Source organism: Diabrotica virgifera, chromosome 1 (genome assembly GCF_917563875.1).
Source record: "Diabrotica virgifera virgifera chromosome 1, PGI_DIABVI_V3a".
NCBI lineage: Eukaryota > Metazoa > Arthropoda > Insecta > Coleoptera > Chrysomelidae > Diabrotica > Diabrotica virgifera.
Genome location: NC_065443.1, coordinates 158,397,156 through 158,423,034, shown reverse-complemented (window position 1 = coordinate 158,423,034; position 25,879 = coordinate 158,397,156). Strand labels below are relative to the sequence as shown.

The following is a 25,879-nucleotide window of genomic DNA, read 5'->3' as shown; positions in this document are numbered from 1 at the left end:
ATGGGAGAAACACGTTTAAACTCCCAAAAACTCCCTTTAAAACAGTTTTTCAGATTTTTTAAAGTGACGAATCTTACGGAAAAATCTAAAATCATGTATGAATTTGGTGTTTGAAAAAATACACCAAATTCAAAACAAAATAGATCTGCAGCCATCTTAAAAAAAATAATTAAACAGATTTTTCAAAATAAAATTAATTTTTTTTTTTGAGTTATATAGGTAGGTACGCTTAACCTACGGGTCTATAAAAATTGACATGTTTTGTAAAAGCCTCAACTATGCGTGTGAAGTTTTTGAAATTTTAAATTGATTGCATCCCTCCTAAAAAAAAAACGAAAAATGAAGTTTCTGATCGTAGGATTAGGGAGAAGGGGGTGATGGATTAAAATCACTCTGAACCTTATTTTTTTGTCACATAGAACTTCTTCTTCTTCTTTCTCATAATCCTTAGTGCCCTTCAGGGCGTCGTATGTCACATAGAACTTAAAAAAATTAAAAAATGAAATTCTGAGAGTGGGACAGGCTACCCTTTAATTTATTTTTTCCGCGCATAAGTGGAAAGTTTGATACTGCACTGTCGACGCATGTGCTACTAAAAAATGACGGTTTAGTGCTCATACATTTTAAGTTATTAGGGCAGTCAATGAGGTTATGTGGCTCCGAATTCTATCCTACTATATCGATTTACGTGATATTTTCACAGTAAGTAGGGAATAGCCCAAGAAACAAAGTCTACCCTATGCCGATGTGTGCTTTTGTCTTGGGGGCGGTTCCCACCCCTTCTCGTAGGTGAAAAACTTTTTGCTTAAATAACTACGGAAGTTGCTAGAGAACCTAATACTAAGCAAAAACTGTTCCTTAATTTTTTTTCGAAAACTCAATACTTTTTGAGTTATTCCTGGTTGAAAATTGGCCATTTTCATTGAAACATAACACCTTTTCAAACGGTTTTTTGCGAATACCTTAAAAACTATGCACCTAACTAAAAAAACTATATAAAACATTTTTGTAGCTTATAAAATAACAAAGAGATTCTTTCTTTTATGAATCTTCTAGTTATAACACAAAAAGAGATATGGTAAGTGAAAAAAACATTTTTTCTTGGTGCATGCTCAAATCAGTGTATTTAACTTGAAATAACAGAGAAACGGTCGATTTTAGTTGTATAATGCTACAAATAACACTTGTTGTGCTTGAAAAGACCTTTAAAATAAGCAATATTAAATGTCGATTACATTCAAACTATGTGAGATAAACTGTAAAAAATTTGATGACTAACGTATTTTAAGAAAAAAATGAGAAGTATATTTAACCCCTCTTCCACAATAATTTAAATGCATCGTTTTACTTTTACAATACATTTTACTATAGTGTTCTTTTTATGTTCAAAAAGTTGGGCGGGTTTAAAATAAATGGTTTATGAAGAAAAATAAGATCACATTATTAAAATCTTCCTTTTTCTCCATGTAACTCGAAAATGATAAGAGATGCCAAAAAAGATGCCATACAAAAATGAAGGTTTCTTCTAGATAAACATTTTGATTTTATTTTTATAATAGTATCTCTTATCATTTTCAAGTTACATGGAGAAAAAGAAGATTTTTAAGAAAATTTAAATATGCGCTCTATAATTTGATCTTATTTTTTTCAAAAACCATTCATTTTAAACCCGCTTAACTTTATGAACATAAAAATGACACTGTAGTAAAATGTATTGTAGAAGGAAAACGATACATTTAAATTATTGTGGGTGAGGGGTTAAATATACTTCTCAATTTTTTTCTTAAAATTCGTTAGTCATCAATTTTTTGCAGCATATCTCGCTTAGTTTGAATGTAATCGACATTTAATATTGCTTATTTTAAAGGACTTTTCAAGCACAATAAAAGGTATTATATACATAAAATCCACCGTTTCTCTGTTATTTCAAGTTGAATACACTGCTTTGAGGATGCACAAAAAAAAACAAACTCTTTTACCTACCATATCTCTTTTTGTGTTATAACTAGAAGATTGAAGAAAGAACGAATCTCATTGTTTTTTTATGAGCTACAAAAATGTTTTATATAATTTTTTTAGTTAGATGCATTGTTTTTAAGGTATTCGCAAAAAAACGTTTGAAAAGGTGTTATATTTCAATGAAAATGGCCAATTTTCAACCACGAATAACTCAAAAAGTATTGAGTTTTCGAAAAAAATTATAGAACAGTTTTTGCTTAGAATTGGGTTCTCGAGCAACTTCCGTAGTTGTTTAACCAAAAAACTTTCCACCACGAGAAGGGGTGGGAACCGCCCCCAAGACAAAAGCACACATCGGCATAGGGTAGACTTTGAATAAGGAGATATTTTCAGGCTATTCCTAAAATTTCATTAAAATCCATGCAGTAGGATAGAATTCGGAGGTAATAACCTGTTCTTGCTCTCATTGACTGCCCTATATAGACTCTTTTCCAGCCTTAAATGATTAGCAAATTTCACAATGTACATAAAGTTAGCGAATCACTTCTCGCAAATATTATGGCAAGCACAATGGGAATTGGCCGCTTTTTGCCGTTAATTAGTTGTGAAAAAATTAATTTTGCCGCTCTTTTATTTTTCTTAATATTCGATGTTTCGCTAACTTCATATGAAGTTAGCGAATCACAACAGCAAAAAATGTTTCAAATTCAAATTGAGTTGGTGCTGAATTTGCCGCTTTTTGCCGTTAACTAGTTGTGAAAAAATTAATTTTGCCGCTCTCTTATTTTTCTTAATATTCGATGTTTCCCAAATTGCATAAAGGGTGGGGAATAAGTGTGAAGAAGTCCAATTACTCGTTTATCGTAGGAGATACGAAAAAAAGTTATTTAGTTAAAAGTTGGTGCCTAGACAGGACCATAATCTGAAAATATTTTCAAATATACAGGGCTATCCGTATTGACAGGGTGACACAAAATTATGTTTTTTTTTTTTAATAGAACACCCTATATATTTTTACATTTTTGGATTCTCCTGTACGTCTACTTTCCTAAAATATAGGCTTTTGTAGTAATATACGAAGTAGTTTAAAAGATAATTACGTTTTTTGTTGATTTCGTAGCAATATTCACACCCTGTAGAATTGTAGTAACTTGACATAAAAATTTCTATTTATATTGAAAATATTTTTAATATAGTCTACTATTGTTAAACATTATTAATGTAGAGAAACGTTTAGTTTTAGTATGCAAGGTTGGTCAAAACTTGGAATGAGTATTTTTTGAGCTTTCTTAAATGGATTTAAGTATAGTATTTTCGTATTGTGAACCAACAAATTTGTGATAATTATAGAGGAATAACACTACTAAGCACAACATATAAAATATTGACTTCAATAATAGGAAAAATATTGTCAAAGATCACGAAGAAGAGAGTGAGACAGTACCAATGTGGAGTCGCAGAAGGAAGATTTATGGAAGAAGGAAGAATAATGGAAAAATCTAATGAATACAAACTGGAATTAGAAATGCTATTTATCGACTTCAAACAGGCATTTGATTCGATTAAGAGAAAACAACTAACGATTGCCCTGGAAAAATTAAAAATCCCACATAAACTCAGAAAATTAATAAATATGACAATGAGAACTACCAAAATTAGCATAAAAACGCAAAGAGGCGAGACAGATGAATTCATTATAAATAAAGGAGTGAAACAAGGGGATGCCTTATTCACTGTTTAATCTAACTTTAGAATATGTACTATGAAATATAAACAAGGGAAACCTAAGAACAAGAGGTGGACAAATAATCGCCTGCGCAGATGACATCGTTATTATTGCAAAGAATAGAAACATAATGAAAGAAATGCTAAAAGAAATAAAAGAGAAAGGGGAGACAATGGGACTCAGATTAAATGAAAAAAAGACAAAAATATTAAGACTAGGGAAAACAGCAATAAAAGGAAAAACCAAAATAGGAAATTCAGAGTTTGAAGATGTAGAAGATTTCAAATACCTAGGAGTGACAATAAGCAAAACGGGTGAAAGAATACAGAAATAAAAGAAAAAATATTGGCAGCGAATAAAGCTTATTTTGCAAATAAAACACTACTTAAAAGCAAAATACTGTCTATTAAAACCAAGATAAGAATGTATAACACCATAATTAGACCAATATTATTATACGCAGCGGAAACAATGACGATGACTAAAAAAGATGAAGAAAACTTAAGAATAGTGGAGAGAAAGATCATGAGAACCATACTGGGACCAATCAGAACAGAGCAAAATGAATATAGAAGCCGAACAAATGTAGAGATTAAGAAAGTACTAAAAGAAGATATCGTGACCGAAATAAAGCAATGCAGAGTTAGATAGTTAGGTCACATCTGGCGAGCAGGAGATGAAGCAGTGACATATACTATGATAGAATGGAATCCAGTAGGCAGAAAAAAAGAGGAAGACCAAGATCAAAATGGTTGCAAGAAGTTGAAGAAGACTTTTCTAGAGTTCCAAAACCTCTTTTTTAACCAAAGTGGTTTACTGGAAGTAAATTCTCTTTTTGTAATCACCAATCTAATCTAAATTTTGTAAGCCTTTCTAAAGTTTTAAATATATAAGACAGTAAGGATATTGGCCTATATAAACTTACGATGTTTGGGTCTTTTCCGGGTTAAAGGATAGGAACAACTAAGATGTTTTGAAAGAATCGATAACTATATTTTTTTGGATGATATCATTGAAGATATTTAAAAGAAGTTTTTTAGCAACATCTGATAGGTTGGTTAGCATGGGGTATTTTATGTGATCGATACCAGGAGAAGTATTTATGCGGTTTTTAAGGGCAAAATCTAATTTAGTTTCAAAAAATGGTTTTAACAAGAAGTGATTATTTGAATGATGACTTTGTGTAGGTCGTGTAGGTGAATTTTGAGCAAATGAAGGACATACTTTATTAAAAAAATCGTCTAATAGATTATCATTAAAGATAACAACGCGAGACATTTATTATGTGTTGTATTATAAATACCGGCTGAATTGCATTCTCAAATAAAGAACCTTTTTATTCATTGTGTTTCCTACTGTTCTACTGAAACAGTAGAGCTATTGTTTGGTAGTTAGTCACAATAATTATATTGTATCTATGTTTTTGTATAATTTAAATATACACGGGGAAACAAAGAAGTACAGATGTTGACATTTTAACGGTTAATGGGAGAGAGCGACAATAATTATTGGTGTACGTTTGTCGTTTCGATTTACACTCCGGAAATCGTTCTCAAAAAAGATTATTCTTCAAATTCTAGAAACGTTTTATAACTCTAATAGACCAGGGCGCATCTGTAAAAATATTAGTACATTTGGACGTTGAGAGGTGACTCAAATTTTTTTGCAGAGATTGCTTGAAAATAACTCAAATATTAATATTTGAGTTATCCTCCCTCTCAAAAAGGTCCGGAACATTGTTTAAATAATCAAAATGTCAAAAAATGAAGGGAAAATTCGATTTTTTTCTTCGTTTTTTGATTATAACTTTAAAAGTGTTCATTTCCGAGAAAAGTTGTACTAACATAAAAGTTGCGTAATTAAATTTCCTACCACATAAAATTAGTTAGAAATTTAAAAAATAGTCACCCTTGTTGCAAAATAGCAATAATTGCGAAAAAAACATACAAAATCAAGTATTCGCATTTTACGTTTTTCAACCATTTATGCTATACTTAGGACCTTCATATTTCACCCAAAAAAGCTTCATCATACATTAAAACAATACTGTAAATTTCATTAAGATCGGTTTAATAGATTTTGCAAAATAAATTTTGCAATCCAGGTTTTGCAAAAAAAATTCATTTTTTCAAAATGTTACAGGATTGAAAATAAAGCAGATATCAAGTTGAAATTATTTTTACATATAGAAGTGTACGGCACCTTTCATCTGCAATTTACAAAATTAAAATCGATTGACTACCACGGCGTCAGGAATTTTTTAAGTAAACATTAATTATTTGTGCTACGCGCAGGACAGCGGATAGTTTGCTCTGATTGGGCATTCCAATGACCTTTGGTAATGATTGATACATTTTAATTTTTATTACATTTCGATATAAATAAATAAATTTGTTTATTTCAAAATAAAAACACATACTCTATCTTTTGAAATAACACTTTTTTAGCAAAAACTTTCTTTGTTCATATATTTTAACTTAGAGAATAAAAGTTTATTATTTTTAAACATATGCAATTATTGTTTAAACAATATTTCACAAACAATAATAAAATTAGTTTGATTTTTGTGGAATTAAAATATTAAAATACAACAAAATATAGAGTAAGAAAATAATATATTAGATAAAGATTGAAAGTAATTTTGGTGGAAATCAACTTGGTGAATCAAACACCGCTGTCCTGCGCGTAGAACCAAAAATTAATGTTTATTTAAAAAATTTCCTGACGCCGTGGTAATTAATCGATTTTAATTTTAAAACATGCAAATAAAAGGTACAGTACACTTCTATAAGAAAAAAAAATCAACTTGCTATCTGCTTTATTTTCAGTCCTGCAACATTTTAAAAAATTGATTTGTTTTGCGAAAGCTAGATGGCAAAATTTATTTTGCAAAATTGATTAAACCTATCATAATGAAATTTACAGTGTTGTTTTACTATATTATAAAGTTTTTCTGGGTAAAATATTAAGGTCCTAAGTTTAGCATAAATGGTTGAAAAACGTAAAATGCGAATACTTGTTTTTGTATGGTTTTTTTAGCAATTAGTGCTATTTTGCAACAAGGGTGACTATTTTTTAAATTTTTAACTAATTTTATATTGTAGGAAATTTAATTACGCAACTTTTATGTCAGTACAACTTTTCTCAGAAATGAATAGTTTTAAAAGCGGCAAATTCAGCACCAACTCGATTGGAATCTGAAACATTATTCGCTGTTGTGATTCGCTAACTTTATATGAAGTTAGCTGAACATCGATTATTAACAAAAATAAAAAAGCGGCAAAATTTATTTTTCCACAACTAATGAGCGGCAAAAAAGCGGCGAATTCAGCACCAACTCGATTTGAATTTGAAACATTTTTTGCTGTTGTGATTCGCTAACTTCATATGAAGTTAGCGAAACATCGAGTATTAAGAAAAATAAAAGAGCGGCAAAATTAATTTTTTCACAACTAATTAACGGGAAAAAAGCGGCAAATTCAGCACCAACTCGATTTGAATTTGAAACATTTTTTGCTGTTTTGATTCGCTAACTTCATATGAAGTTGGCGAAACATCGAATATTAAAAAAAATAAAATAGCGGCAGAATTAATTTTCTCACAACTAATGAGCGGCAAAAAAGCGGCAAATTCAGCACCAACTCGATTTGAATTTGAAATGTTTTTTGCTGTTGTGATTCGCTAACTTCATATGAAGTTAGCGAAACATCGAATATTAAAAAAAATAATAAAAGAACGGCAAAAGTCTTCTTCAACTTCTTGCAAATATTTTGATCTTGTCTTCCTCTTTTCTTTCTTCCTACTGGGTTCCATTCTATCATAGTATATGTCACTGCTTCATCTTCTGCCCGCCAGATGTGACCTAACTATCTAACTCTGCATTGCTTTATTTTGGTCACGATATCTTCTTTTAGTACTTTCTTAATCTCTGAGATCTTTTTCTCCACTATTCTTAAGTTTTCTCCATCTTTTTTAGTCATCGTCATTGTTTCCGCTGCGTATAATTATATTGGTCTAATTAGAGTGTTATACATTCTTATCTTGGTTTTAATAGACAGTATTTTGCTTTTAAGTAGTGTTTTATTTGCAAATTAAGCTTTATTCGCTGCCAATATTTTTTCTTTTCTTTCTATATTCTTTTACCCGTTTTGCTTATTGTCACTCCTAGGTATTTGAAATGTTCTACATCTTCAAACTCTGAATTACCTATTTTGGTTTTTCCTTTTATTGCTGTTTTCCCTAGTCTTAATATTTTTGTCTTTTCTTCATTTAATCTGAGTCCCATTGTCTCCCCTTTGTCTTTTATTTCTTTTAGCATTTCTTTCATTATGTTTCTATTCTTTGCAATAATAACGATGTCGTCTGCGTAGGCGATTATTTGTCCACCTCTTGTTCTTAGGTTTCCTTTGTTTATATTTCGTAGGACATATTCTAAAGTTAGAATAAACAGTGGAGATAAGGCATCCCCTTGTTTCACTCCTTTATTTATAATGAATTCATCTGTCTCGCCTCTTTGCGTTTTAATGCTAATTTTGGTAGTCCTCATTGTCATATTTATTAATTTTCTGAGTTTATGTGGGATTTTTTATTCTTCCGGGGCAATCGTTAGTTGTTTTCTTTTAATCGAATCAAATGCCTGTTTGAAGTCGATAAATAGCATTTCTAATTCCAGTTTGTATTCATTAGATTTTTCCATTATTCTTCCTTCTTCCATAAATCTTCCTTCTGCGACTCCACATTGGTACTGTCTCACTCTCTTCTTCGTGATCTTTGACAATATTTTTCCTATTATTGAAGTCAATATTTTATATGTTGTGCTTAGTAGTGTTATTCCTCTATAATTATCACAAATTTGTTGGTTCACAATACGAAAATACTATACTTAAATCCATTTAAGAAAGCTCAAAAAATACTCATTCCAAGTTTTGACCAACCTTGCATACTAATTTTTATGCCAAGTTACTACAATTCTACAGGGTGTGAATATTGCTACGAAATTAACAAAAAACGTAATTATCTTTTAAACCACTTCGTATATTACTACAAAAGCCTATATTTTAGGAAAGTAGACGTACAGGAGAATCCAAAAATATAAAAATATATAGGATGTCCTATTTAAAAAAACATAAGTTTGTGTCACCCTGTCAATACGGATAAGCCTGTATATTTGAAAATGTTTTCAGATTATGGTCCTGTCTAGGCACCAACTTTTAACTAAATAACTTTTTTTCGTATCTTCTACGATAAACGAGTAATTGGACTTCTTCACACTAATTCCCCATCCTTTATGAAATTAGCGAAACATCGAATATTAAGAAAAATAAAAGAGCGGCAAAATTAATTTTTTACAACTAATTAACGGCGAAAAGCGGCAAATTCAGCACTAACTCGATTTGAATTTGAAACATTTTTTGCTGTTGTGATTCGCTAACTTCATATGAAGTTATCGAAACATCGAATATTAAGAAAAATAAAAGAGCGGCAAAACTAATTTTTTCAAAACTAATTAACGGCAAAAAAACGGCAAATTCAGCACCAACTCGATTTGAATTTGAAACATTTTTTGCTGTTGTGATTCGCTAACTTCCTATGAAGTTAGCGAAACATAGAATATTAAGAAAAATAAAAGAGCGGCAAAATTAATTTTTTCACAACTAATTAACGGCAAAAAAGCGGCAAATTCCCATTGTGCTTTCCATAACATTTGCGAGAAGTGATTCGCTAACTTTATGTACATAATTTCACATATCCCGGATCTTAGTCTAAATTAGTTTATTTTCACATATCTTATAAAATGTGGACTATGGACCCAAAAATATTTTTATTAGTTTGTTGTGTGAGGAAAAGGAACAACAAAATAAAGTTTAAAAAAAAGAGTAATAAATGAATGCACGAAAATTGTCAAAAGCAAAAAACTGAAAATAAATTTACTACTTTATTTCATGATTTAGTCGATCATCAAAACAAACTTTAGAAACTCAATTTCGTCGAAACTCTTATCGGCGAAAATATTCCTGTCTGAGTTCGGAGCGATTCGATGTGAATTTATATTATTATTTATATTAGTACTGAAGAAGAATAATGCAAAACCATGCTTTGTATATTATATCTTCAGAAGGGATTTATTTATCAAAAGACTATTCGTAAAAAAACTATAAGTAAACTACCTACATATTAGATGAAATGGGATGAAAAACAGTAGAATAAGAGAGATACAGAAGTAAACTAACACGAAATTATTGCGAGAAATGGGCAAATAATACGAAATAATAAACACAATAAAAATAAGAAAGTTACAATATATGTGACACGTGTTAAGAGGACAGCAATATGAACTGCTAAGAGTGATAATACAGGGAAAGATAAGAGGAGAAAGGAGTATACAAAGAAGGAGAATGTCCTGGTTGAACAATTTAAGGGACTGGTTTAAATGCAATTCCATAGAACTCAGAACTGCAGAATTCAGAGCAGCGGTAGAGTAAAGGTAAACGATATCCAACCTCCGATTGGAAGATGGCACTTAAAGATGAAGAAATGAATCATGACATTTGTGCAAGGATGTAATGGAACAACTATATCGAGCACTGTTATTTATTAAATCTTGCTTAAGTGTACTTTTCTTCTTCGGGGATCGCATCTTCTACGCATCTTCTACGCATCTTCTCGTCCGGGGAGGAATGTGTGAAATCAGTTACCGGGCATGTAGAAGTGACTCATCAGGCTTTACATGCGAAATGTGCTACTGGTGAAAAACAAAAACTTAATAACCGCAAACCATACAACATAGCTACATGGAATGTCCGTGGCCTTTTACAACCGGGCAAACAAGCTATTCTGGAGAAGGAACTGGAACGAACCAATATCTCTGTGGCCGGGCTCTCTGAACTTCACTTCCGTAACGAGGGGCACTACATAACTAATTTGGGACATTTCATGTGCTTTTCAGGCAACACTAACAAAAGTATTAATGGTGTTGGCTTTTGGGTTTCAAAATCTCTTTCTCCTTATATACTGGGATATCAAGCTATCAGTGATCGTATAATTTCCTTAAAACTAAATGGATCTCCCTCTATCGTCCATTTGATTCAGGTCTATGCGCCTACCTCAACTGCTGATGATGATACAACTGAATCTTTTTTCAACGAACTGGAATCATATCTGCAAAATATCCCAAATAAAGAAATCGCTATCATCATGGGTGATTTAAACTCAAAAATCGGTGTTACTATGGATGACGAACATATACGAAATATTGTGGGTAGATATGGAATAGGTGAACGTAATTGAAGGGGAGACCGCCTTATCCAGTTCTGCGTTGACAATGACTTGACAATAATGAACTCTATGTATAACCACCACCCCAGAAGATTGTACACTTGGATCTCACCTGGCGGACGACACCGAAATCAAATCGATTACATAATGATTAAACATCGCTGGAAAACATCTATTAGCCAATGTAAAACACGACCTAGCGCTGACTGCGGCTCTGACCACCAACTTCTTTTTGCAACGCTAAAGCAAAAATTCAAGGCATGTGCTAGGATCCGAAACAAGAGGATATCAAAAATAAAAGATACACAACAATTTAAAAGCCAATGTAATGAAAGATTCGAAAATATTTTACCAACTATCGCCACTCATGATTCCGAAAAGATTTGGTTATCTTTTAAAAATACCTTGATACAGACCTTGGCTGACTGCGAGGCACAGTCTAATGCCGTCTCAACCGGACCAAAAAAAGTGTGGATGTCTGCAGATACTTTTGACCTCGTTGAAGAACGTAGAAAACTTAAAATTGCTGGAATCGAGAACCCTCTCAGGAATTCCCAGTACCGACAGCTATCTAGAGCTATTCAGGCTGCTTGTAGACGAGACAAAAACAAGCATATAGAGAAAATCTGCAGAGAAATTCAACTACATGCCGACACAAATAACACCAAAGAACTCTTTGATAAAGTCAGACTACTCACACGTAAATTCAAACAGAAATCTTGGTCTATCAAAGATGATGAAGGTAATGTACAGACGGATTTGGACAAGGTTATTGATGTTTGGAGGGCGTATTGTAAGTCTTTATACGCCAATACGGACCAGATGCCAGCGGACACCCCGTTTGTACCTGACTGCCAGACCTCCACTTTCCATTCTCCTTCAACAGAGACACACCACACTAGTTTTGAATCTGAACCTGACATACTTTTTTCCGAGGTGGAATTCGCTTTAAAAAGCCTTAAGTTAAACAAAGCAGCAGGATATGATCTCATTACTGCAGACGTCTTGAAGCATCTTCCGGAATGTGGAGTGAAAATATTACATCGATTGTGTAATGAAATATGGCACACAGGCGTTTGGCCTGAGGATTGGAGAAAGACCATAATCATACCTCTTCATAAGAAAGGTTCAACAAATAATTGTAACAACTACAGGCTATTAGCTCTAATATCACACGCCAGTAAGGTGATCCTCTACATACTGCAACGGCGTCTAGAAAACTTCATAAGTTGGCAAATAGCACCTGAGCAGGCTGGATTTGTAAAGGGCAGAGGTACTAGAGAACAAATCCTTAATGTAAGAAACATCATAGAAAAAGCCAGAGAATACCAGATCCCGATATTTATATGTTTCGTCGATTATACAAAGGCCTTTGATAATGTTAGATGGGACAAACTATGGAACATATTGACGACAATGGGTGTACCTAAACACTTGACTCACCTTATTAGCAAACTGTACCAAGATAACCTGGCATATATTCGAATGGACGGATACCTGTCTGACAAATGCACTTTGGAGAAGGGAGTACGCCAAGGATGCGTTTTATCTCCCTTATTATTTAACATATATTCGGAGTTCATAATGCGCAGAGTCTTGGATGGTTGGGAGGGAGGAGTAAACCTAGGTGGTGTTAAGATATCTAACTTGCGTTTCGCAGACGACACTACACTTCTAGCCTCTACTCCAAAAGAGATTATTGAATTATTAAAAAAAACTCGAGGAAGAAAGTGCTAAATTTGGACTCATGGTTAACTACAATAAAACCAAAATCATGGTTATTGATCGCCAACAACAGTTTCCTGAAACCCAAACTATTGCGGGATGCGAGGTAGTCTCATCGATGATATATCTTGGAGCTCTAGTTAACAACACAGGCAGTTGTGAACCCGAAATTAGAAGACGCATTCAACTAGCAAGAGCAGCAATGAGTGAACTAAACGGGGTCTGGCGTGATCATCACATTACTATGACAAACAAAAAGAGACTCGTTTCAACTCTGGTCTTTTCCATATTTTACTATGCATGGGAGACATGGACAGTCAAAGAATCAGATAGACGATGTATAGACGCCTTTGAAATGTGGACATGGAGACGCCTGCTTCGAATTCCATGGACGGCTCGCCGTACAAATGTCTCGGTTCTGGATGAAATTAAACCGGATCAGCGTCTCTCCAGTACCGTTTACTCTAGAATTTTAAAGTTCTTTGGTCATATCCATCGGAGTGATCACAAAATGGAGCGGTTGGTGGTCCAAGGAAGGCCTCAGACTCAACGCCAACGCGGAAGATCTCCACAGCGATGGGCGGACATTACTAAAAAGCTTCTCAACAAACAGTATACTGAGGCAATACATGTAACTGATGACCGCGACCAGTGGAGAAATATTATCAATCAAACTGTCCGAGCTGCTGAAGCCCAATTATGAACCACAACACATCTACTAAGATGTTAATGACTATGATGATGATGAAGTGTACTTTTACACTATACAAGTATGATGTTTGTTGTGGGTGCAGTTTTCATTGCTGTATGATTCGCTGGACGAGGTTGTATTTCTGGATGGTTGTTGCATGGTACTTATTAGCACGGTAATGGTATTTTCTTCTAAAGTTGATGTTCTCATTCGAGATCTGCTCAATTTATCAATTTATCAATGATATCAAGAACGGATTGTCTATGTCCTTCACGATGTACACAGTGTTAACTATTTTCAATGGGAAATAAGCCACAATTTTACCAAAAAAATGATTTTATTAACGTTTCGACGCTTAAGTCGGGTGTCGTTGTCAAAATACAAAATAATACTAAATTAAATATAAATGTTGTTGCTTAGTAAAAAATTCTTCTAATAATTTATTTAATCTGACTCATTTACCTATATCTGAAATTTAATCTGACTTGGGCGTCGAAACGTTATTAAAATAATTTTTTGTTAAAATTCCCTTATTTTATTATTTTTCCCATTGAAAATAGTTAATTATAAAAATGCCACAAGGAGATAGCTTCAGTACACATTGTTGTTCAATGTTCATCCTATATCACAATTAAATGTTTTATAGTGACAATTATTATTACTAATTATAGTTACAGTTTAGAATAAAAACTGGTTATAAGATAATATAATATCATAATGTAATTAAAACTTGATTGTGGGTTTCAAGAAAATTGTTGTATGCACACGATTATTTAAAAGCTGACGTCCACATAATTGAATATGCAAATGCATAAAACTTTATGAGTTATTGCGTAATTTATTACATATTTTCTCGTGGACAGTGTGAGACTAATAGTACATGTACAATATCATAAACAAGATCCCACACATCCAAAACATAGAGGGTGCTTAGTGCTGGAAACAGCAAAAATGAGAATTGTCAGTAGGATTACAGGAAACACACTGCGAGAAATTAAGTGACAAGTGACAAGATTATAACAAAATATAATGTACAGGGCATAAAGAAGTGGACACTAAATAGAAAATAGAAGAATGGAACAATCACATTATACAATAGTCGTTAAAATAGATAGTAAGGGACAAATCTCAATAAGTGGTAGAAGTAAGTATCGGACGACCACGCAGAAGATGGAGTAACAATATTTCATTATTTCTCTCCGTATTTCTTCATACAACAAAGTATTAAACACATAATATTGTGCTTAACGTACTCATTCATAGAGAGAAACTGATTTCACGATTATTAAACCGTTTCTTCATTTTTGAACCTCGCAATTTCAATAAATATGTCCTTTGATCTAGATATATTCATAAATTTTCTCGTTTATCATAGCTGCCAGGTATTTGTAATTATTCGGCATTTGAATAGGGGTATTATAATAATGGCTTTCTGATGATTTACAATTTTACTAAAGATCATATTATATAGGTAGGTACTTGGTTTTTTTGGTAGGTATTAATCAGTATACAGAGGTTGTTGCATACTCTATTCATATTATCTAGTAGAAGTTAAACGTCTTCAGAAAGTATCGTCAGAATATCTTATGTTACCTATTACTTTCCCATTTACGATTATTCCTTCATTATCGTTTGATAAATCTTTCTAACAAATGTGGGGTCAGAAGTTACAATACTAATAGCAGAAACTATTACAGATCTACAAAGAATTTTAGATAAGGTTGTTGCAACGAGTGAAGAATTTGGTCTGTCACTAAACCTAAAGAAAACGAAATTCATGGTTATATCAAAGAAAAATATTAGAAACATAAATCTACACGTAAATAATTAGACGATAGAACGAGTTCAGAATTATAACTATTTAGGGACAAACATTAGTGAAAAAAACGATTATACCAAAGAAATCCGAATTAGAATAGAAAAGGCTAGAAGTGCATTCACTCGTATGAAGCAAATAATATGTAGTAGAGACCTCAGCTTAAATCTTATAAAGCGAGTACTAAAATGTTATGTATTTTCTGTTCTTTTGTATGGTGTGGAGACATGGACTCTCAATAAACAATGCCTCAATAGATTGCAAGCATTTGAGATGTGGACGTCTCGAAGAATGCTAAAAATCTCCTGGACAGACAGAATAACCAATGAGGAAGTACTAAGGAGAATACAGAACAGCAGGGAGATACTGGATTCCATCAAAATAAGAAAACTTCAATACTTGGGTCATATAACACGTGGTGACAGATATGAACTCCTAAAATTAATTACGCAGGTAAATATTCAAGGTAGGCGCAGCATAGGTAGGAGAAAAATGTCCTGGCTGAGAAATCTCAGAGAATGGTTTGGATGCAGCTCAACTGAACTCTTTCGGGCTGTAGTGTCAAAAGTGAGAATAGCAATGATGATCGCCAACCTTCGTCGCGGAGATGGCACGTAAAGTAGAAGAACTAATGAGGCGTTCTTTGCAAAAACCCCATAATATGTCAGTTTTTTTCGGAAATGGACTTACGCCATCTATGGATTGAAGGACTAATTACCTACGTTCCTTGCGTAAGAAAATTCCATTAAAACCACAGTAGTCCAAGATATAAGCGACAAAAATATAGGCGATTCCGCATAAACCCCATATGTCAAGCGCATTTTCCTTCAAAACCACAGTTGTTAATGACTTGGTGTTTTTGCGGGAAATTTTATCGCTTGGTTGTCAGTAGGTTTTTATAGGTTAACGTTCCTTCGAATAGTTGTGTTGTGTGATTTTATAAGTAAACACCATTTTTCGTTCATTTTTTATTTTGGTTTATTACTATAAATATCGTTTTTCCTATAAATTAATGAAAATTTCCTGCAAAAACCCCATATGTCCAATGAATAAATGTCCTTCATAAAAAAACCAAAGGAAAAAATAATTTTATTTATATTGTAAACTGTGTGTAATCATCAAAATAATAAATCACAAATTTGAGAATTTCTGTAAACTTAATACGGTTCAATTAAATAACTTTTTTTTAAATATCTTCAATGTTGTAAATAATGACAAATGGGGTTTTTGCAAAGAACGCCTCAAATGTGGGACAGGTTGTATATTAGTGCACCCAATAGCTTGACATGTAACACCGTTGCTATATCCTCAATTTTTGTCATACTATCACATTACATGCATTTAAAAAGTTTTGAAACGTCAATCAAGTAAAATTTTTTTATGTTGTTTTTTAAAACAAAAAGCTCAAAAGAGGCATTTTAATTATAAAAAAGTAGATAAATCAAACAGATGAATGATTATATTAAATTAAAAAATAGTTCTTAAACACCAATAAAGTAAAGTTTTAAATCAATCTTAATTAACATTATTATAAAGAAAAAGATCAACTGGTAAATAAAAAAAATAAATGAAGGTAAACTGTATAAATGTTTTTAAATCAAAGATAATTTAAATTGTTATAAAAAACTACGGCTGGCGTAGCTCAGCGGTAGGATATCTGACTCGCATGCAGTAGGCCGGGGTTCGAGACCCAGCGCCGGCAAGAACATCTAGACATTTTTAAATATCTATAGCCTTTAATACCAGAATAAAAATGAGTACCTTGGGTAAAACCAGGGGTAATAATAGGCGTTTGAAGCGTAGCACTGGCCCTGTTACCTTCCTTGTATACCGTAGGCCCTAGATACAGCAGACTACCCTACTATACTCCCAAAGCCGCGTCAGCGGTATAAAATGGGAGACTATTATTATGGTAGGGGAGCCTAAGCGGAGATTTTTGAAGTTACTCAAGCGCGTCAGATTATCATGTGGGGAGAAACCTGGTACCCTACCTACCTCTACCATATATTGGCCCTTAACACAGAGGAGTTCGTTAAGGGGGCACAGAAAAAAATCTATCCTTAGAAAAACTAAGTAGATGTAAAAGAGTGTATATTTAAAAAATCTGTCGATTTGAGCAGGGCGTAAGGAAATGAGTGAGTCAAAAATTTCATAAAAAAAAGCGAATATTTCGTGAAATGAACGTCAGTTCGTAAAAGATACGTGTTCAATATTTCTCAAAAATCTATCGAATGATAACAAAAACCACTCCTCGCGGAAACTCGATAATAGATCCTGACCCGAATATTAGCAGCGTGTAATTTGTGTTGCCTATATAAACTTGAATCGCGAAACGGGCCTGTTTATTATCGGTCGGTGGCATATGTAGTTTCACTATTCCTGCCTTTTTGCCTTTTTCCGCAATAAAACTAGCATTTGTTTCAAGCTCTATTTTATTCTTCCAAGAAATAAAGTCATCATGGTTGGAAAAATCTATCGAATGGTACCAAACACGACCCCTCACGGAGGTGGGGTGGAGGTTACTTTAAAATCTTAAATGGAAGCCCCAAATTTTGATTGCAGATTTGGATTCTTTACTTAAAAATAAGTAACCTTTATTCGAGACATTTTTTCGAATTATGGATAGATGGCGCTATAATCGGAAAAACGATTGTTGGAAATGGAAAATTAAATTAAAAATGGAAAGTCCCCACTAAAATTTAAAACTTTACTTAACTTTTTTTGGTTTTTGGACCTAATAATCACAACCCAAAAGGTCCCCAAAACGCTCGAGTGACTGCAAATTTAGCATACTTTCCTCTCTTACTATTATTATTATATTATAAAAAAGTAGATAAATAGATTAATCAAACAGATGAATGATTATAATAAATTAAAAAGTAGTTTTGAAATACTAAAAAAGTAGTTCTATTATTCTTGTAGGTATATTTTTAACATTAATTGAAATTATACAAGAAATAAACAAAAAAATATGGCAACACTGTGACGCACAAACAGGATGGCACATAAATGTAGGTTAGGTCAGGTGCACTAATATACAACCTGTCCCAAATGTGTTCACTATTAGACGATAATATAATATATATTATATCTCTGTCTCACTCTACGAACTCTACGTGTTGCTTTTATTACGTCTGAAACTTCAGCTTCCATTCTTATATTTTCTCGCTGATTCCAGTATAAATCCAGGATTATCCTCAAATCATATATGTCTTTGCTCTTATCTTAAAGTAAATCATGACCTACCCTGTCAAAAGTCTTTTCAAAACCAATGAAACAGGCATTACCTCTTGGTTGACGTCCAAGCATCGCTGCGTGAGAATATAGAATATTTAGGACAAACAGAGCTTCTCCAGACCCCTGCTGAGCTGCCCCCCACTTGCAAAAATTAAAAAACAAAGAGCACTGATTTATGAGCTATTTATGAGCTTTCATATTCAGCCAATTAAAAATCTTGAGCTCGTTACACTAAGCAGGAATTTAATATTTTAGTCAGTCCCCCATACCTAAAAATAGGGATATTGAATCGATCTTTACGACAGAAGTGCGAGCTATTTATGAGCTCTCGAAGTGATATAGTTTCGATTTTTGAGCTCATTCCCTTCACCCTCAAACAACCCTTTAATTGATTAACTTAAGAGAAAAATGCTGAGAAAATTAATATATCGTATCGCGGATATAATTCATATATATATATATATATATATATATATATATATATATATATATATATATATATTCTAAGAATAAACTCTTAAATCACGCACATTTCGATTTTTGAGCAACTCTTTTGCATGAAAACCACCGCATCTTCTCGGCTTAAGAGAGAGTTGTACTTAAAATGAATTAATTATTTAGCGACTATATAAATATCGTTTAATAATTTATGAGCTCCCAAAATACGCGCATTTAGATCATTAAATTGCAATTTAATTTGTATAGTGCAGTCACTGAAGGCAAAAATCAACTATTACCTACAATTTCGGTAAACTTTTATCGATTTTCACGAATATTGGTGAGTGGTTAGAGCATACCTTAAGAAATAAAGATGACATGATGCCACCTTACGGTTTTACCCTGAGGGTTGATACCACCCCTTCCCGGGGGTGACAATTATTATTTTATTAAAAGTAACTTTACAAATCGATAGAGGGACAAATTATAATTCGTTTGGTAATGTTATTAAAATAAATCAATATTTTTGAGTTACTAAAGATCAAAGATTTTAATTTTTCGTGAAAAAAATGCATGCTTTAAAGCGATTTTTCATAAATAACTCAAAAACTGTAAGTTTTTACAAAAAAGTTTTCATTGCCAAAATGGAAGGAAATAAAAAATATAATAAATTCCTTACTTAAAAAACATTTTAATATTAATTTAACTAAACGACTTAACTTTAAATAAAGCGACTTTTACAAACTATCTTTTCCATAGTTAATATAAAACATTTTGTCCTAAACGTTCTGTATTTTTTTTTAATTATATTTATATTTGTGGGATCGGTACTCATCGGAGGGACGGCAGAAGTTCGGATACAATTAGCATCTCTTTGTAAAGACAGTGAAGTCAACTTTACTAACAAGACATTTTCACAATACGCATACTACACGTTACACTATCTGATTGGAAAATCAACTGTACCTACAACAAGTAGGTACCTAAAAAATTCAGTTCCCAGCGAAAATATTAAAATAACATAATATGGCGGAATTTATTTAATTATTTAATTTAATTATTATATCCTGAGTTTCATAAAACGTATAAGGCATTTTTCTTGAATGAATGAAAACATATTTGATGTTCTAACTAAACAAATTGCTTTTTAGTTTTCCATTATGTATGTATATTCGACTAACAATAACAGGGTTCAATTATTATTAATTACTTTCTTTTAATTTGCAGGAAAATGCTTATAAAATAACTATAAAAAAGCAGTCTAGGAGAAAATATCTGCCAAAAGAAAAACGAGTGCAATTTGACCAAAATATTGTAAGTGCGATTAATGACATTGCAAGTGTGACATTAATGCGATTTTTTATACTACCTACTAGTTTCAAGCTTTTCGACTTCATGCGGCTTCGAAGTCAAACTATATTATTTTTGATTTGTTTTTATTAATTATAGCAGACGTGAACTATCTGATTGGGGTTCACTTTATTGAATGCCTTTATGCAAAATTTTCCTTTGTTTTCCAGGTCACTATCATTTTTTCTCTACGGTACTCTTTTCGGACATTTATCGTTGCATCATCACTAGACGTAACTAGCTGTACTTTTTTACGTTAATTTTATTGTTTTCACCTAATTTTGAAAAAAATGTGAAAACTTTGAATTATCCACGTCCGTCTGTCCGTCTGTCTGTCTGTCTGTCTGTCTGTCTGTGAACACAACTCCTCCGTCATTATACCAGGTAGAATGACAAATGAGGTGTCAAATGAAAGTTTATAATTCAAGAATGATACTAAAGGTGAGAAACTTGACCTAGGCTGTCTGTCCGTTTGTCCGTCCGACCGAGAATATAACTCCACCGTCATTATACCAGGTAGAATGACAAATGAGGTGTTAAATGAAAGTTTATAATGCAAGGATGGTACTAAAGGTGAGAAACTTGACCTAGGCTGTTTGTCCGTCTATCCCTCCGACCGCGAAAATAACACCTCCGTCATTATACCAGGCAGAATGACAAATGAGGTGTCAAATGAAAGTTTATAATGTAAGGATGGTACTAAAGGTGAGAAATTTGACCTATGCTGTCTGTCCGTCTGTCCGTTCGACCACGAATATAACTCATCCGTCATTGTACCAGGTAGATTGACAAATGAGGTGTCGAATGAAAACTTATAATCCAAGGATGGTACTAAAAGTGAGAAACTTGACCTAGGCTGTCCGTCCGACCGCGAATATGACTCTTCCGTCATTATACGAGGTAGAATGACAAATGAGGTGTCAAGTGAAAGTTTATAATCCAAGCATGGTACTAAAAGAGAGAAATTTGACCTATGCTGTCTGTCCGTCTGTCCGTTCGACCACGAATATAACTCATCCGTCATTGTACCAGGTAGAATGACAAATGAGGTGTCAAATGAAAGCTTATAATCCAAGGCTGATACTAAAGGTGAGAAATTTGACCTAGGCTGTCTGTCCATCTGTCCGTCCGACCGCGAATATAACTCCTTTGTCACTATACCAGGTAGAAAAATAAATGAGGTGTCGAATGAAAGCTTATAATCCAAGGATGGTACTAAATGTAACAAATACGATCTAGGACTTCCGGTTTTATAAATGCGATTTAGAAGTACTGTTTTAAAGTCACTGTTGTACAAGTGATATATTATTCGACTCGCCTTCGCAAGACGAGAACAAATTATATACTTCCGATTTCATGACTCTCTGCCCGTCTGTCTATCCGTCCGCAAATACAACTCCTCCGTTATTAATACATATAGAATGACAAATGAGGTATATAATGAAAGCTTATAACCCAAGGAAGGTACTAAAGATAAGAAATTTGACATCGGACTTCCGGTTTAGAGTTAAACCTTAAAAGTGAACTGTTTTAAAGTCACCAAAATAGTATAAGCGATATATCATTCGACGTGCCTTAGCAAGATGAGAACAAATGTAAAATTTTGGTTTTTATATCATTTCCGGTTAAAAAGTTCTAACCAGAAGTGCCATTATAGTCGCAGAAATAGTATAGGTATGTATCACATCAATGGAAGCGTATTAAAAAGTTGAGTTGAGTTTAGTTCCGGTTTTAAAGTCATTTCTGTTTAAACAATGATGACCTACAGTTTAATAAAAATGACTCAAAATTAGTAAAATCTTATATCAATCGACGCAAAGTTACACGAAAAGTTCAACTATCGACTTCCAGTTCTACTTTCGATTACTTTGGGTGAAAACCTAAGACTTACGAAGTCCAATTAACCCGTTTTCTGCTAGCGTGACCGTATGGTCACACTAAATGGCCCCTTTTAAATATATAATATTAAACACATACAGCGATATATGCAACTAGTAATACGACCACGCGGACTAGAGATATCTATGTAACGAATGACATACCCGGTACCTGATCTATTCGCTGGCAAAGTCGTGTTATAGTTAATGTTTGTTGGTGTTACAACGAGAAAGCATCAAAATGGACGTTCGCTTTGAGTAAGTAATATTTTTTAATCTTATTTTTAAAGAAACCAAAAATATTTTTGAACAAATAGGATGTAGAGACATGTGTTTAAGACATGTTTATATAATTTTTCACAAAAGTATTGTATCAAATGCGGTAGAGCTTCTAATATTTGTTTGTGACCATAACGTCACACAGGGATAATATGTGATAATTAATAGGTTTTTTCTTTTTAGACGTGGTTTTACATTACAAGAAGCATTGACCATGTTATATGATGACGAAAATATAGAAAATGATGAAACATCGGTGATTATTTGTCCTCCAGATGTTCATCAGGATAATTCTGAAGACAGTTATTTGATTCATTGTCAGTTATATCAAGGTAAACAGATTTCAACTGATAACACTGATAACAGTTATGTAGAAAAATTTGGAAGTGCAACAGCTCCTTTACTTCAAATGCTTAACGATCTACCAAATAAGATGCCAAATTACCATATTTATACCGATAATCTATTTACGAGTTTCAATTTGCTTGCTGAATTAAAACTAAGGGGATATGACTGTACTGGAACAATAAGACAAAATAGAGTTCCTAAGTGTTGCCCTTTGCCGGACAACAAAGTAATGGCTACTAAAACTAGAGGTTCTGTTGATTATGTTATATCTAAAAATGACGGATTTATATTGGTCAAGTGGATGGATAATGCTGTAGTTACGGCTGCATCCACTTGCTACGGCATCAATCCTCAAAGTTACGTCAAGAGATACTCTAAGCAACAGAAGAAAATTATTAAAGTAGAAAGGCCTTTGATTATTGCAAAATATAATACATTCATGGGTGGCACGGATAGAATGGATGAAGATGTGGCACGATACAGAATTGGCATCAGAAGTAAAAAGTGGTATTGGCCACTTTTTACTTGGCTTGTTGGCGTGCCTACATAACGCGTGGGTGCTTTATAAAAGTCCTCAAAGGAAAGAAAAAAAACACCTAATATAGTTTTCCGCCGAGAAATTGCACAGATGTATATGCGGAAATATGGAGTACCGCCTAGACGTCCTGGTAAGCCTTCAGTCAGCAAGAATTGTCTGTCCATGAATAGAGTGTCCGACAATCTACGATATGACAAAATTGACCATCTTGTTGTTCCAGTTTCTAACGGCAAAAGACGTAGGTGTACAGGAGAAGGATGTTCTTCTGTGATACGTACACAATATGAAAAATGTAATTTAGGACTTTGCATTGAGTGTTTTGAAATTTTTCATACACAGTAGTAAATACATAATGTATATATAGGTAACCTCCCTGGGTGACCATATGGTCACAGCGTTTTTTTCTTATGTTTAAAAAAAAATTAATAAAAACAGATTTTTACGTTTATTTAGTTTCATTCCATTGTCATCTGCAGTTATATTTATGAAAAAATATATTTATTGATATTCTGGTAGAAAATGGGTTAATTGTTATTAACGGTATCTATTCATCTGTATTTTTATTCATCATCGCCAAGGCTTTTTATTCCAGTTAGAATGTTTGCCGCTCTTAATTAGAGCTCTCTGATTCGTTTATTGCGGTGAATCCCTCCGCATTCCTCTTGTGTGTTGTCAAAGTTTGTTCTGTGACTTAGCTTTCCTTACAATTTTCTTCCACACTCATTTAGATATGTGACGAATATATAGACGAATATTTTTACGTTTATTTAGTTTCATTCCATTGTCATCTGCAGTTATATTTATGAAAAAATATATTTATTGATATTCTGGTAGAAAATGGGTTAATTGTTATTAACGGTATCTATTCATCTGTATTTTTATTCATCATCGCCAAGGCTTTTTATTCCAGTTAGAATGTTTGCCGCTCTTAATTAGAGCTCTCTGATTCGTTTATTGCGGTGAATCCCTCCGCATTCCTCTTGTGTGTTGTCAAAGTTTGTTCTGTGACTTAGCTTTCCTTACAATTTTCTTCCACACTCATTTAGATATGTGACGAATATATAGACGAATATTTGGCTACCCCAATTCTTAGCTTCCTTTTGTTTATATTTCGCAGTGCCTATTCTAAAGCTAGATTAAAGAGTGTTGCAGATCTCCCTGAAATCACAAGAAATTACCTTGTTTCATCCCTTTATTAATTATAATGAATTCATATATCTCTCCTCTTTGCGTGTTTATTCCAATTTATGAAGTTCTGTAGTGACATTTTTAGTGTTTTTAGTGCTATTAGGAATTAGTTGTTTCCTTTTCAAATCGAATGGCTGTATGAAGTATATAAGAGCATTTCCAATTTGTATTTGATTGCTTTATCCATTGTTTGTTTTATTGTGAATATAGCATTTATTGTTAATCTTCGTTCTCTGACTTAAAATTGCTGTTTTCCTACTTTATTCTTCATGATATTTTTCTTTTTCTTTGTATTATTGATGTCACTATTTTTACGTGATATTTAGTAATGTTTTTGCTGACAACTTTCACAAATAGGTTGGTCTCGATCCCTTATTATATATATAACAGCCCTACAGGCCTTAGAGCCCCTTGGCTTCGATAGTCTTGACTAATTTCTTCCACTTTTTGCGGTCCTGTACTTGTCCTCTCCAGTCTCTTGTACCCATTTCTTCTAGGTCAGTCCGGACGGCATCAAACCACTTCCTTCGTGGTCTCCCTCTTCTTTTCTTCCCTTGTTCTCCTGCTGATAAAACTCTTAGGACGTTTCTTTCTTGTGGCATTCGTAAAACATGGCCCAACCATCTAACTCTCTGTGCCTTGATTTTCTGAGTTATTTTAGGTTTCTTATACATCTCCATTAGCTCCTGGTTTGTTCTTCTGCGCCATTCCCCGTTATCCTCCTTTATACCACCAAAAACTTTTCTCAATATTTTTCTCTCCCAAATCTCTAGCTTCTTTTCTACTTTCTGGTTCATTGTCCAAGTTTCACATGCATACAGCACCGTTGGTCTCACTATTGCTTCATACGCTCGGATCTTGGCTGCCCTGGACACGTTTTTTGCCTTCAACAGTGCGTTTAATGAACCTACTGCTTTGCTACCTTTTAACAACCGTTTATCTATCTCTCTCTCTTCGTCTCCTCTATTTGTAACTGTGACTCCAAGGTACTCAAATTCAGTTACCTTCTCAAATTTATAATCTTTGTCATTTGTCCTTAGAGTAATCCACTTATTTTCTTCAGCATTTTCTCCTCTTATTTCCATATACTTGGTTTTTCCTTGGTTTATAGTCAGGCCATATTTTTTTGCTTCTTCTTCAAATTGCTTAAACATTTTTTGAAGTTCTATTCTTGAACGCGTCAGAAACACCAAGTCATCTGCAAAACCTATACACTGTTGTCTTCTGTTAAGAATCGTGCCGCTTGTCTGGATATTGGCTCCTCTAATTATATTTTCTAGTACTAGATTGAATAAGTCTGTTGACAGGGGGTCCCCTTGTTTTAATCCTCTGTTGACGTTAAACTGATTTGAAAAACTGCCTTCTATCATGACTTTATTGACTGTGTTAGTTAACGTCATTTTAACTAATCGTATCAGTTTCTCTGATATTC

General features: G+C 33.2%; 1 protein-coding gene across 3 annotated transcripts in view; it reads left to right on the top strand.

The window, feature by feature from the left end:
* LOC114335931 (glutamic acid-rich protein-like) overlaps positions 1-25,879 on the top strand; it is a 116,263-nt gene that overhangs the window by 30,583 nt on the left and 59,801 nt on the right. For all 3 annotated transcript variants that reach the window (XM_028286219.2, XM_028286220.2, XM_028286218.2), the window contains exon 7: positions 20,095-20,181. In XM_028286219.2, coding sequence (XP_028142020.2) covers positions 20,095-20,181 — 87 coding nt within the window. The remainder of the gene's footprint in view (positions 1-20,094; positions 20,182-25,879) is intronic.